Source organism: Neopsephotus bourkii, unplaced genomic scaffold (genome assembly GCF_033783945.1).
Source record: "Neopsephotus bourkii isolate Nb327-2 ecotype Australia unplaced genomic scaffold, CSIRO-AGI_Nbou_v1 NB_838, whole genome shotgun sequence".
Classification (NCBI taxonomy): domain Eukaryota; kingdom Metazoa; phylum Chordata; class Aves; order Psittaciformes; family Psittacidae; genus Neopsephotus; species Neopsephotus bourkii.
The window spans coordinates 2,487,526-2,502,410 of NW_026901334.1; the positions used below are offsets into that span (position 1 = coordinate 2,487,526).

The 14,885-nt window shown below is 44.0% G+C and overlaps 1 protein-coding gene across 6 annotated transcripts in view; it reads right to left on the minus strand.

The window, feature by feature from the left end:
* Positions 1-14,885, minus strand: part of DOT1L (DOT1 like histone lysine methyltransferase) — a 68,403-nt gene that overhangs the window by 16,372 nt on the left and 37,146 nt on the right. For all 6 annotated transcript variants that reach the window (XM_061355999.1, XM_061355996.1, XM_061356000.1 and 3 more), the window contains 8 exons: positions 12,319-12,398; positions 10,648-10,716; positions 7,864-7,970; positions 6,879-6,920; positions 5,350-5,433; positions 4,417-4,651; positions 3,866-3,979; positions 2,339-2,430 (listed from right to left, as the gene is read on the minus strand). In XM_061355999.1, the coding sequence (XP_061211983.1) occupies positions 2,339-2,430; positions 3,866-3,979; positions 4,417-4,651; positions 5,350-5,433; positions 6,879-6,920; positions 7,864-7,970; positions 10,648-10,716; positions 12,319-12,398 (823 nt within the window). The remainder of the gene's footprint in view (positions 1-2,338; positions 2,431-3,865; positions 3,980-4,416; positions 4,652-5,349; positions 5,434-6,878; positions 6,921-7,863; positions 7,971-10,647; positions 10,717-12,318; positions 12,399-14,885) is intronic.

Sequence of the window (14,885 nt, forward strand, 5' to 3'; positions counted from 1 at the left end):
CCTTGACTACTTCCTTACTCATTTCATGGTCATGCACTGTGTGAGCAGCAAAGGGCTAGGACAGGACTTTGCTGAAGAGCCTCATTTATCCCATTCCCACATGAAAGGTCAGTGCAGCAAAAGCAGCAAGCTTTGGAGACTGACGCTTTTCTCCAACTTTAGCTGCTGAGGCCAAATGGGAATTGTGCAGAAACTGAGCCATCGCTCCAGAAAACGTGGAGGACCAGGGCAAAAAGCACCTGGATCTTTCAAGCAGGGGAGCATCAGTGCTGGTAAGCTCCACCTGTGTGAGGAAACACAGGGCCTGGCATACAGCTCGTGTTGCCTCTCACACCAAGGACTTGGGAAAGCAGCTGAATCACTGCAATGGTAAACAGCCTGCCATAAGTGATGCTGAAAAAAGCCTTTAGGCTTTCAACAGCAGTTATTTCATTCAGCCTTCACAGCAGGAGCTGACAGCTCCACCTAAGGGTAATCTGGTGAACTAGCATCTCACAGCATCTTCAAACCACTGACTGCTTCGGGTTGGAAGCGGCCTTAAAGCTCCTCCAGCTCCAACCCCTGCCACGGGCAGGGACCCCTTCCACTGGAGCAGCTTGCTCCAAGCCCCTGTGTCCAACCTGGCCTTGAACACTGCCAGGAACGAAGCATTCATCTTGTGTATTTTAAAACCATATTACAGAAACATTTTTCTTGTACTTGAAAAACCTTCATGTAATAGAGAGTCATTAAACAGGCTACACAAGAGCATCGCATCCAGCAAAGTTCTGCTCCTGTCTTTGTGAAGTTTAACTTGCCATAATTCTCATGCTTAATTCCTCAATTTTAATGTTTTCAAGTATGCAACAACTCTCAAAGTGAAATGATTAACTTTTCCACACTCAATTTACACTTTCCGTTTATATGGCACAGTACTTGCACACTATCATTTCTCATGCTGTTTCTATGTTTCTAGGCAAGGAGATCAGTTAACTTCATGCTGACTTTCCCAACCAGTAACAAAGAACCAGAAAACTACACTGCTTAAGGAAAAGGTTGAAAATTCAAAGTGCTGTTACAGAGTGAAAACAAATGGAAACCACCATAGAAAAAGTCTGCATCAGCATCAACCGTCAGTAACGATGAGGGTGGCACAAATTAGCCTCTGTCATTTGGGGAAGAAAGAGCTCCCCTTATGGAAAACTCCATCAAACAAGGCTATGGCTTTATGCTGACACCTTCACAAAGGTCACAGAGCAAAGGAAAGCTTCCATGGGGACTACCAGAAGCTGGAATCGGACAGGAGTGAAAGGTTATTGTTGAGTTCTATGGGGGAAGGCTCCTTCACAGAAGGAGCAGCAGAGTCTCTCTCATCAGGGCTAATTTATAAAGCAATTAAATTATCCAGAACTGAGGTAAAGCAACACAAGAAGCAAAGGGGTTTAGCTGGAAATCTTCTCCCTCTGCTGGGGAGATGGCTCCATAGCAGAGACAAACACACCACAGCTGCACGAGTTTCTTTGCCTTTCCATGTACTTCAGCCCACGACTTGGTAAATTTACACCTTGCCCACCAGTGCAATCTTAACACATTAAGATTCTCAATACTAGGGATGCTTCACTAAATCTCTTAAGTCAGTGATGACAGTTTGGGGCTTTTTTAATCCCATAATTCAATTTATTACAAGTTTAATGAGCCATCCTGATGCTGCAGTTAACTCGTTTAGGCTTTCCTACAGTGGGAAAACAATAGATGTCAAAAAGCAGAAAATTCAGCTCCAAGGAATCGGTACCCATGTATTTTCCAAGACAGTCCTCATCAAAGTTGCAGCAATCTTTGGCTAGATTAAGACCAATTTAATTATCTAAGAGCAGTCTGACTAGCAGGGTGCAGGATGCAGGAAAGCCCCTCAAAGTGGAGGGTAAGGATGAGTTCAGGCAGCACATACTGCTGGGGGGTGACCACCACCTCTTGCTCCCCTGAGACATATAGAGAAGAAAAGCAGCTGCCAATCCCAAGTGGGAGAAAAGGACAGGGTTCAAGATACCAGCTTCCTGCATAGGAACACATGCTTCATGTCAAAATCAGAGTTAAAAACACTGAACTAAGTCTTATTAGATGGAGGGGCACCAGAGGGAAGAGGGGAGGTGCATCTTTCCCACTTTGTGGATGGGAAATTTAAGCACACAAAGAGTGAGTTAACAATAAACTCCCCAGGTTCAGCCTAAGCATTACTCTGGTAGAGTCTTTGTAACTGGTGATACTTGCACACAATTCCAATCCCCAGCATTTTCCACGCCCATCCAAGGCATCTGGTAGTCTGGCAATTTTGTTTAGAAATGTTAAAAATGAGACTGACCTTTTCCTGCTCCAGTAACTGTTGCAGACTTGCTTTATACTGAGGAGTTTTCATATATGCCATGAACTGCATGTATTGGATCTTAAAAGAGTCTGCAAAACAAATAAGGAGGTTACATGTTGTAAGTGAGAGTAAGCGTAACACTACTATTTACACCCCTGTTTGCTCCCTTGACACCTCTCCCCCCTTTGCCCTCTCTTGCTTTTTATCTGGACTGTAAGTAAGACCAAGCCATTAAAGATCAATTTAGAGCATGCTGAAAACCCATCCTCTGATGCCAGCTGAACTCTGGGATCCATTAGCTCCTTCTAATAGGTATCCCAACAGAAGTCATGACAATACATTCAGAAACCAGAGGAAGACGATGGTTGCTAATGGTAATCGCATGATGAAAGAGAATATGAGCATCTTTCATTATTTCTACTTACAGTGCATTAAAAGAAATGAGCTGTAAAAGCCAAAACCAGCCCCCAGCTCAGAGGGCTCATTCTCCCAGCTTCACAAGGACAGGGCTTGCTCTAGTCCTACTTCCATACACACAGAAGACAAGCTCTACACCCACATTCGCTCTACTCTCCAAGGAGCATTTGCTTATCACTGTCCTCCTATTCCAGTCTCCTATTACACAAGGAACCTCCCTTCTCCCCAGCCCTCACCACTACAGCTCCTGTCATCATAAAGCCAACCACATGGTTAAGTCCAAGCTGATGCCATCACAGGCAGCCAAAACAAGTAATGAGTAGAGAGACCTTTGCAGCAAGGTTTACTCCAGACAGGTTTCCATCTCCCTGCTTCCACACACACCCCAACATAAAATGTTCCCCCAAATCACTTTTTTTCTCTAGTAAGAACTCGGTCATAACTGTAAGACAGCACAGCAAGAGAGGAGAAGTTCAGCACATCACTGATGTCCTTGGTCTCTACATAGACAGGAAGACTACAACAGTTTCCCAAGTGATCCCAGACTGGCTAATGCTTAACACCCAGAACTGGGGGGGAACATACACCACCTAAAAAACACTCTTCAAGTTTTTCCTTAAATCAACTCCTGCACATGGAATGTATTTTCCAATCACACCACCTTTGTGACCTCAAACTCAGGCACTATCTCATATACTGTGCTCTAAGTTATGCACAGAAAATGGCATGATGTTCCCCAAGATTTAAGAATAAGAGAATGGTTTCATTTAAAATAGTTACTTCTGACTAGACACTTCCATTTAAAGTTATTTTTAATTCCTGCTAAACCCAAGCTTATTTCCTTTTGTGCCAAATATGAGCTGAAACGATGCCAAAAAGCAAATGCAGACCAAGACATCAGCTTCAGCAGCAAGCACGAGAAGAGGCCTTGTGGTGATGCCAACAAGGGGAAGAAGCTAACCCTCTCTCCTGTTCAATATACAGCTTTCCACAGTGGCTGTCTATTAGTAGCCCTTTGATGTTCATGTTTAGAAATCACACATGCAAGTTCACAAACCTCACAGTAGAGGCTCCCATGCCAAACAAGTGGCAACACTGCAGTCTTACCTAGCAGCTTCTGTAGTGCAGGTGGGGTAGGTGTCACCAGTAGCTGGTTAGATGAATGCCGTTGCACTTTAGGAGGTAGTTGGTAATATGGACTATGAGGTGACTTGTATGCATCTGGAGAGAGAAACAAAGATAACCTTTCAGATTACGAAAGCCAAGTGTTTCTGGCACTTTAGCACTGGAGAGCCCATCATTTACAACAGGAGATCCAGTAACTTAGCTAGATCACCACACTGCAGCAGATTGCTTAGAAGGACATCTACAATCTATCCTTAGAACATCAGCAGCAGAGACAAGCTATCGGCCACAGTTCAGCAACAGCTTTTGGCCAAGTACCTACAGACAGATTCAATCACCATCTTCTCACAGAAGCATACCATCATCCCACAGGGAGCTTTGCTTTGGTGGCAAGAGAGAAGTTATGACACAAAATCAAACTACACCTAGCAATAAAGGAAGAATAACCTTCAAGCATACATTCAGAGCCTCAGATGCCTCTCTAGGCTCATGTGGCAGGGGGAGGCTTCTTCCACTGCCAACTTTGAACTCACCCTGAGGAGAGGATGAAGATGTCTGTGAAACAGTTTGAGCGTGCAGAAGTTCTAGTGCAGTTTGGCTCTTCTTGGTCTTGCGCTCTGTGTTTGCAGTGTTCATTTTCTTGGGACGTCCCCGTTTCCTGCCTGCCATTTTCCTTCCTTTTTTACTCAGCTTTTTCTTCCGGGCTTTAGAGGGAGATGGCTTTTTAACAGAATTTGCTGCAGCCTTTTCTTCTTCAGCACCAGAATCCTAAAAGCCATGTGGAAGCCAAAAGCTCTTTAGGCATTTCTACCTACATGTGCAGCACTCCTTTTAAGCAAGCATTAATAACTTTAATCATTTTATGAGAGGAAACTGATGCACTGTAGTTAAATAACTGGCCAGTGAAGTAGACTTGGATGGGATAAGAGCTGTCCCTAACACCCAAGGAGTTGCATTCATTCTCTTCTGGACTTACGCATAACAGAAAAGGAAATCTGTAACTGCTGTCTAAGAAAAGCTGATTATTGATTATATTCTTCAAGTGAATTTCATTAAAATCTCAATATATTTTTGTGCATGAACAGTCACTGCATTTCTAACAGTATTATGCAACTGAATGAGAAAGGAAATGAGTCTTTGCAGGAGAGACTCAGCACACTTTGAACTCCATTCAATGGGTATGACTCAGGGAGAGCTCTGCAAGCTGGTGCTGATGGTAAGCGGGTGGACACCAACTGTTCTATTCATCTTGCAATACCTTTTCTCCAGAATTAGTGGCACAATACCCAAGTACAGCTTTTATTAAGTCACTCCATCATATTTGTGTCCACAGCAACAGCTATACCAGTTTACCCATTCAGATAACACGCTTCCCACAGAATCAGGTTTTTCCTGACACCGGTTATGAATTCATGCACAGCTAAAGAGAAAACACATTCTCCTCTATGAAAATGAAGGATGTCCACCTTATTTTCTTGAACCTTCGTTGGAGTAGTTGTGTTGCTCTTGTTTTCTCTTTGCTGTCGACGTCTAGCTGCCTCTTGTTCCTCCTGGAAAGACGTTTTCAAATAAAGTATTAAAAGAATAACCATTTGCTCCTGTGTTTCTCGCTTTTTAACACACACCACTGTGTTTCCCAGCTTAGCCTCCCCCAAAAGCCAGGTGTAAGTGCTCTTGGCACACCATGCCCGATTAAAAACACCCCAAACTTTTCTTACCAGCAAGGGAAAAAATTTCCCCTGCCTCAGGCAACACTCAGTGGGAAAGGGAAGATAAGAGCAAGTCACCCCTTTGTACTGCATTACCCTCCATAATGGGTTTCAAACATGCAGCTACAGGGCAGAAGAGATTAAGCCCAAACCTCCTCCTTTATTCTTCTCCTCCCAATCCCATCCCCCAGATCACACACTGGTGTTTACAGGGTTTGGGTCTGCTCTAGAGGGGGTGGTGATGGTGTTTGGTTGGTTTGGGGTTTTAAATTATTAAACATTTCAATAGCTTTCCCTACATCCCCAACATCCCATGTGTTGCTACATCACTTTAAAAGCCTCGCATGACTTGAAATGGCAAAGCCATTAAACATCATCTAATTCAACTTTAGCCACGTCTGTAGAGGAAACTAAAAAAAACCAAAGCAGCAACTTTTCAGCTTAATTTTCGGTTTTCAGTAGGTGCAGGATATTTCAAAGACTCATTTAAAGCCTTTTCCTACCTTGCAGGGGAGGTTTCATTTGCGTGGCAATTCCATCACCTCTTCTGCTGAAGAGGTAGAAATGGCACCATTTCTTCACCATTAAAAGCAGGGAAGTTCCAAAGTACAGGGATGCCACCCCAGAAGTCTTTTTTCCCTCCAAATCTGAATTCAGCACCCTGAACAAACCCCATCCCAAAGCTCCCATTAACCTGTTTTCAACAATTCCTGAGCAAGTCAGTTGGAAGACAAACGTTCACCTCAAGTTTTAAATGAAGTGGCTTCACTTAATTCTCTAACTGGGAATACTGGCCCCATCGCTTAGTTCAGATTAATACAGCCCAGCCCAGCCTCAAAAATCCTCTGCCATTTTAATTCCACACTTAACAGCAGAGACTGCAGCAACTGACCACATATTCCATGTCTCAGTGTGCCCCAAAAGTAACATCTCGGAGCACTCTTCAGCTTCATTTTCATGCAGCTGAACACTGGGACAGATTGAAACTATCATTTCTTTCTTTAACTTCAGTTCTTTAATGCACAAACTGCCCTTTATAGACCTCCACTGCAAGGTAAGAAAACCTGTGGCTGCCCCATTAATTCTCTATTAGAAAGCTCTTGAACACGATTCAATTAGTGCTTGATGGCATGTGATGCTCCACTTCAATTAGCTCCATGCCCATGCTGCTTGCTTATCAAGAAAATCTGATTTGCTATCAATTCTGTACATCTTTAACAAGTGACCAAATTCCCCATAGTGGCTTATTTTGAGTTTTCTACCGAAGAAAAATGACTGAAACTTACCCTGAGTTTTGGATTTTTGAGACTAGAAAAATAGTTTTCAAGCTGGAAACAGAAAGATAAGAGTCATTTTCAAAGTCACGAGAGATGAATACAACATATCAGCATAAAACAAATGCAGAACTGCAGAAATTCTAACTGGTTTTCTTCAGATAAGCTACAGCAAGAAGCCATTGACATTCATTCTTTTAAATGACACAGACACGTTGGTGGGACATAATCCAAGCCTCATCTTCACCGCTGCCTGTTCTTGTTTTAAAGCTTTGTATCATGTATCTGCACTCAGCAGAAAGTGATTGTCAATGGAGCTATGTCGCTCTTAGGCTCCACTAAAATATTCATCTGCTCTTTAGGTTATTCTTTTAACAATTATTCTTTAACATTATTAAACTACAGCAAACGTAGAAAAAAAGCTTACTATCAACACTGCAAAACACTGTGGGAATAAACTATTTCCCCACAAAAGCTGACATTTCTATAGAGTTGTTTCTGTTTTCTTTAACTGAAAAACAAACCCCAGACCCCAGTGAATGCATCAGTATTGTTAATGGAGCTTTGGCTGGTTCTACAGCAACTGACAGCTTAACTAGAATGAGGATTTACTGCTTGAATATGGTCAAACGAAATGCTCTGTACACCACAAAGCAAAAGGAGGAATTAAAGACCCAGATAGTCTTTACTCAGGGTGGAAGCTATAGCACAAGACCATGATTCTGCATAGTTGTGCATTCTGGAGCACGAGAAGGTATTATACCTGTAAATCCATGGACCTTCAATGAATTAACAGACTGCCACAGTACTGTCCATCATTATACTGTTTGCACAAGATGCTGCACTGAAGCAGCCAAAGGCTACCAATGATGTGTGCTACAGGTGTAAATATGCAAGGAAATATGAATACAATTCCTGGAAACAAGGAACTGAAGTTGGCATGTTGACTCCAGAGCAGGTAAAGCAGCCAGAGTCACTAGCCTGTATTTATACTCACTATGGTTCGGTCAATAGTATGCAGGTAGTAAGAAACTGGTTTCCCGGTCCATGACACAGACCCTTTCAGTGGTGATAGCTCCACAACTCTCATTATAGTGCCAATATCTGCAGGAAGAAAATCAAGTTAGGGAAGCAAAGCTCGCTCCATTTGCCACACAGTTGTACCCAGCTGAAGCTAAGCCATGCACCAGTAAGGCATGTTTCTTCAGAGACCACCAGCCATTCTAGAGTAAAACTCTGTTCTAGTGCAAGCATTTAATAGACAGAACTTCCTTGTGTTTCAGAGACAACTTTTACGAGGAACCCAGCGACCAGACATCTGTGCTAACAGACAGGATTTAATCAGATAGAACTGGCAACAGAACATCATTAGATCCAACCCGTGTAAATTGCAACTGTACTATATTGGGACTGGGGACAAACATGGTTTCTATTTGTTTGCTTGCCTATATTTGTTTTGTTCCCTAGAATTAATAGGTATGGGATGTGCCTAAGCATTTCCAGAACCACCGAGCACTGAGTGAGTGGCACGGCTGTAGAAGAAGTTAAGGCACACTTCTAATTAAATAGCAATTACTCAGAAGAGTCAAACCACAAGGTTTAGGATTCAGCAACTTCCACCACTATTTTAACCAGATTTTAATACTTGCTTTGGTTTGTCCCGGCTCTTTCCACATTTCTATTTCTTTTTCCAGATGGAACTAACTAAGGACAAAAATGGCATGGAGAAAAAAGGTTGCCTGCTTCCTAAAGTTTTCTCTTTTCCACTATATTTTATAAATTATAGACAGGAAAATCATGAGACTCAAATCCTACCTGGGCACAAAAGAAACCCCACTGAATAAAAGTATTCTTAAAACCCTTGTAGGGCAGCAGCATAAAGCTGGCACAGGAGACTAAAATCACCTCTCTGCATGTGAAGATGGTGGATCCACAGCTCCAAGTGGATGACGTTCCCTGAAAGTGTCACTTAGAAGAGGCCACTAAGACCAGAACAAGTCTCAGGCCTAGCACATTCCATGCATGTTCATTTGATATTGGCACATCCCAAATACAGCATGGTCACAGAATGGGATTAAGACCTAAAATTCATACCAATAATATCCTCTCATTATTTGTAGCATACAAAGGTAATTTCTTTTCAGGACCTCTTACCTGAATCCCTGGAAGAGTTTCCTGTTAGTGGAAGCTATTACCTACTCTTATGCTAAGCAATCTCTTTCATTCAGATCTTCATTAGCTATCTCTATATAATTTTAACATCAACATTCCCGTTAAGCATTAAATAACATGTAATACACATTGATAGATAAAACATCAGCATCCTAGGAAACATTCCACAGGGGGGTGAAAGCTCAAACAGGATAAAGAACTGGCTCAACTGATCATCATAATCAGGGCTTTTATTCAGTGCCCCCTTTGCCTCGCCACCTAGCAGAAAGAGATAGCAAAATGGTCATGAGCCAGGGAAAAAAGGGCTTGGGAGGCCAAATCCCCTTATTTACATAGGCAGGTCTCCTAAATGAAACCTCAGAAGTGCCTTCTTGTATTTCATCTAGTTCTAGTGTGCTGTGCAAGAGGTAGGAAGCTTTACTTAAGCGCTCTTTGTCTTGTTAGCAAACTGACAGGCTGATCTCTGCTCCCTGGAGGTTTGAGGGTTTCCAGGATTACCATTCCACCTTTTAAACTCGTTTTATTTTCAAACCCATGTCTACAAAGGATTGCCAAGCCAGGACCCAACGGTTAATGAGGCTCCAAACAATCAAATGCCACAGAGAAGAGTATCAAACAGGAAGGAAATGGGCAGGTTTGCATGTCTGCTGCACAGGACATTCACAGTTACTCAAGCTTCATAAAAATAACTCACAATGGGGCTACTTCAGTGAAATGCCTTAATGACAGGCTTCAAATTACTGCTCTTGAAAAGCAGTTTGTCATGAGTGTCAGGCCAAGCACAGAAAACACAGCTTGAGATTTGCACCTCAGTGTGTTACCTGCCATGTTTGCATAGGGAGGGGAGTAAGGCTGGGTTTGAATTTAGGGAATGTTTTGCACCGGACACAGTAAATGTGTAAAACCCAGCTTGGATCCTTCTTTTCCTTGACAAAATTGAACAATAAAAGCTGAAAGAAGGTCACAAGAAAAACCACCATCAAAGGGTGTTGGTAATCCCCAAACCTCATTGAACTGCAGCTCCCATGCTTGCAAAGGGACAACGTTGGCACGTATCAAGTCTACCTGATTGAGAAGGGAAGGAAAACTCTTGTTGGCAACAAACCAGACACAGCAGCTGGGCATTTATGGGCTAGGTCTGATGGATTTACAGCACAGAAGACAACGCATTCAACAAACATTTCAGCTTCTAAGCCTCACAACTCATGACTGGTGGGATTTACCTGTCCAAATTCAGACAGCTACTGTATAAGGAACTCACATGCAAGTTCATCACTGCAGCTCTCTGTAGTTAAAGACATTAATCACACTCCTGAAAATCCCGATTTCAACACTTAATTTCAACCTCTTCAACTGTAAAAGATGCCCAGCCAGGGAAACATTGTCATTACATCTAAAGGAGGAACCCCACAGAAGAGTGGTGGTTGGTTCTGATGTTGGGTGGGGGGTTGATTTTAAATACATGTCACTTTGGTATGTGTGCTAATATAATACAACAGCATTTTTCTACTTACACAACTCTTTAAAACACAACCCAACCCCACTACAGACGTGTTCAGATAATGAATACACCATAACTGCAATGTAACAACAAAAGGGGCAATCATACCACTCAAGTTTCGACTGTTAATTCTAAAATTCAGAGGTGCAAAAGGTTTTGAGGACACAATTCTTCCACCTGGAAAAGAGAAGAAAAACCAAGAAGAGAGCAAAGTCAGCTACTGATTCTTCTAGAAATAACTACTTACTAAATCTAGCCCAGCACAGAGCCCGAAAGAGCAGTCCTAATCAAACTACCACTTATATATCATCAGCAAAAGAAAACTCCTTAATGCTCATTCTGATAGCATGCAAGAAGTCAATCTCTTCGTCCTGCTGGGTAGCTGGGAGGGGATCCTCAAGGAGCACTACAAAATGACACATCTTCAAACACCTCCAAAAAAAGAGCCCATTAACTCTCAGTGGCAATCGATGGAAATGTCCATCAGGAACACCACGATCTCATTCTTATTTGGGATCTTTTCTACACAAGTCCCCAAATCCCTCTTATTTAAAAGGCTGCTCCTCTCCATTTCACAGCTATCTGGGGTCATTCAGCCCAGAGCACAGAACCCCAGCACCTTCTGGGAAGAGAACTGAGGTTTCTTCACTGGGTAAAAAAAGCCTGCCCCACCTTGCCACTTCTCTCCAGCCACCACTAAACAGCAGCTAAAACAAAACAAAGATCACCCATTAAAACTAAAGAAGACAAGTTAGGGGGTTTTACAATTTGCAACAGAGCTACCAGGGGAAGCCACAGCTTCTTTGTTCATGCCACACAGTTTTCTTCTCAGAAATAGTCATTTTTGTTATTTCTGCCATAACCAAGTTAAAATTGTTACTTATCCAAGTGGTTAAGAGGAAGGATAAAAAGACATCTCAGGCAGTCTAAGGGTCACAGTGGGGTTACTGGGCATCCCGGGTCACTAGTGTCTGCAATGAGACACACAAGACATCCAGGGATGGTGCTCCCATTTTAATACTGATTAGTGAATACCCAGTACTCAGTGTGACAACTTTAAATAGGATAACCCAAGAACTGCATTCAGTATGCAGCTACAGAAATATTATACTGTATTAGATAAAGAAAGCCACCTCTACCCTGGGCTGCATCAAAAGGAATGTGAGCAGCAGGTCAAAGGAGGTGATCCTGCCCCTCTGCTCTCATGAGACCCCACTTGCAGCACTGTGTGCAGTGCTGGTATCCTCAGCCCAAGGACATGGAGCTGTTGGAGCAAGGGCAAAGGAGGCCATGAGGATGCTCAGGGGCTGGGGCATCTCCCCTATGGAGCCAGGCTGAGAACATTGGGGCTGTTCAGCCTGTAGAGGAGAAACTGTGTGGAGACCTCAGAGCAGCTTCCAGTGTCTGAAGTGGGCTACAAGGATGCTGGAGAGGAGCTCTGCATCAGGGGCTGTAGTGACAGGACAAGGGCTTTGCAGTCTTGGCCACTGCATGTTTTGTCAGCTCCTGTAACAGGTAAGAGGGGACCAGCAGTTCCTCCCACCCCACAGAGCTCTGCAGAGCCTTCACACACAGAGCTACCTCCAAGCAGTCAGAGAGGTCAGAGCAGACATTAAAATGGGAAGTAAACAGCCCAAGGAATACCCATGGGGTGCAGATGCTTGCTGCAAGGCACAGAACAATACCCACCAACCTGGCTTCTTTAACTAAGGCCTTGCCACCACCAGCTCCCATAGCAAGCAGGAAAGCAACGGAAAAAGGTTTGAAGTTCTTTGTTACCTTCCTTCATGTTTGCAAATCGCTCCTTCAGTTGGTGATCCACCTCAGGACCAAAGGCAAAATTATTCACAAAAATAACACTGCAAGATAATGGTACAGTTAATGAAGAGGGACAGGCAAATGGCACAACTATACCCTTTAGCTGCCCCCACAGTCACTTACAGCTTTACAGCCTCTTCTGGAACTGGAAAGTCCTGCCTGCCCTACATACAGCCACTCCAGCTAATAAAATGCTTTCTTCTTGCATATAGTACCTTACCTTCAGCATTCACTTGTAAAAGATGTTAACTGCATCCTGCTCTGTGCTCCTCTCAGCATACAGCTGAGTTTTGCACCAGAAGTTTCAGCATAAAACCAACATGCAAAATGTTTTCACCCCTCTGTCATGGTGAGAGCAAACACCACACCCTTACAGTAGTTAATTCACACATGAAAAGCAATGCTCCAACACAACAGACGCGTTTCATCCCAGTGCCTCCTCGCGTGCATTTAAACTATTATAGCACAATATCAAAATGTATTTTCTCTTCTAGCTGTAAATTTACCCCTCAATGCAAAAAAGACGCCTCTCAGCGCATCTCCCTATCCTAAACCCAGCACTTCACCCTAACCCACAACGGAGGAGTTGCACCTTTGGGGGTTAGGAAATTGAGTGAAGGGGATTTGTTCCTGAAAAACCCCAGTCATACAGCAACAAAGAAACGTGCCCATAGGCAGAATCACACAAATGATAAAATGGCTGGTGAAGAAACAGAGCACACCACAGATTAAAAAAGAAATATCCTTTAATTTTTAAGAGCCTGGGTCCAGTCCAATTGTCCCTGGTGCCCATTTCCTACCATAGAATCCTAGAATGGTTTGGGTTGGAAAGGACCATAAGATCACCCAGTTCCAACCCCCTGCCATGGGCAAGGATGCCTCACCCTAGCCCACGTCACCCAAGGCTCTGTCCAACCTGACCTTGAATACTACCAGGGATGGAGCACTCACCACTTCTCTGGGCACCCTGTGCCAGAGCCTCATCACCCTCATAGGGAAGAGCTTCTTCCTTACATCTAATCTGAACTTCCCCTGTTTAAGTTTGAACCCATCAACCCTTGTCCTATCGCTCCCAGCTTGCAACAAGAGCCCCCAACATCTCTTGGAAGCTGTGGAGCATCCTGCATATGCAAAGTGCCAAAGCCATTCTGGCATATTGTTCCAACATGAAGAACTAACTTCTTTGCAAGAGGTCTGTCTGAAAACTCCCCTCCTAGTGCCTCCACACATGAAACATGCTCAATAAGGACAGTGAGTTTAAGAGTGGCAGCCAAGGCTATTAAAAACCATGGATGAAAAACTGTCTCTACATTAAGGGGAAAAAAGAAAATGTTATTCTTGCTCTGCCTTGCTCTTGGAAATTTGGGAAACCCTGCCTGGCAAGTAAGGCTAGCAGGGGTTTCTTCCTCCTCCTTCCCACCCTGTGCCAAAAAATGAGGCCTTGCAAAAGAGCCAAGCATATTAACGGGACTAGAAAACATCCAGGGAAGGAAGGGAAAAAGATAAAGCTTGCCAGATCCATTTCTTTAGTATTAACTTTGGCACAACACTTGTATGCACAGGGCAGAAGCACAGGGGACCCCCGTCCACCTCGCCTTCAGCCCTCGTTTCTGCACGTATTGCTAAGCCACAGGGCCAGTTCCTGCAGGAATCCTGCGTGCTGCACAGCTTCCATGGCAGCGCTCAAGCACGTACAGCCCTGTCCTGGTACAATCCCAGCCTGTCCTTTGAGCCTGGCCACTGGTGCATGCTCATGGAAAGGGTGGCTCTTGGCTTACTGAGACTGAGCTGAGCTCTTAGGCAGAAGCTCTTCCCTGTGAGGGTGCTGAGGCGCTGGCACAGGGTGCCCAGAGAAGCTGTGGCTGCCCCATCCCTGGCAGTGCTCAAGGCCAGGTTGGACACAGGGGCTTGGAGCAAGCTGCTCCAGTGGAAGGGGTCCCTGCCTGTGGCAGGGGGCTGGGACTGGATCAGTCCCTTCCAACTCAAACCAGTCTGTGGGTCTATGATTGCGTGGCTCCAATGTGAACTCATCAGACAATCTGCATCTCTCTAGATGGAGCAGATGCTGAGCAGTTGGCACACTCGGAACAAACACCAACACCTACCAGTTGTGAGCAATAATCTACTCCTTTTTGAACTTCTACATCACAGAGCAAAGGGAATGTGGATCAGCAGGCACACCATTAGCTGCACACCATACAAAATAAACATCTACCAGCATTTCTGCATGCAGTTAGATGTACTTCAGCTAAAAATAAATAAACCAAATTCCATTTGTTCCAAGGAAAGCTGTGCAGACAGCAGAGGAGTGTGGATTTGGAATCACAAGCAACAAAGCAAAACCCCACTATGCAAAGCTGGGCCAAGCCTGTCCACAAATTAAAAGGCACCTCTAGAAGTTTAACTGAGGTAGAGAGCAATGCAGAAATCATCAGCCGGGCAGACGCCTGTGTGATGGGGTACTCTTAAAACAGGGTGTTGGAAGCAATCCATGGATTGCCACGATGCTGAGGCCTTTCAGAGAGCCC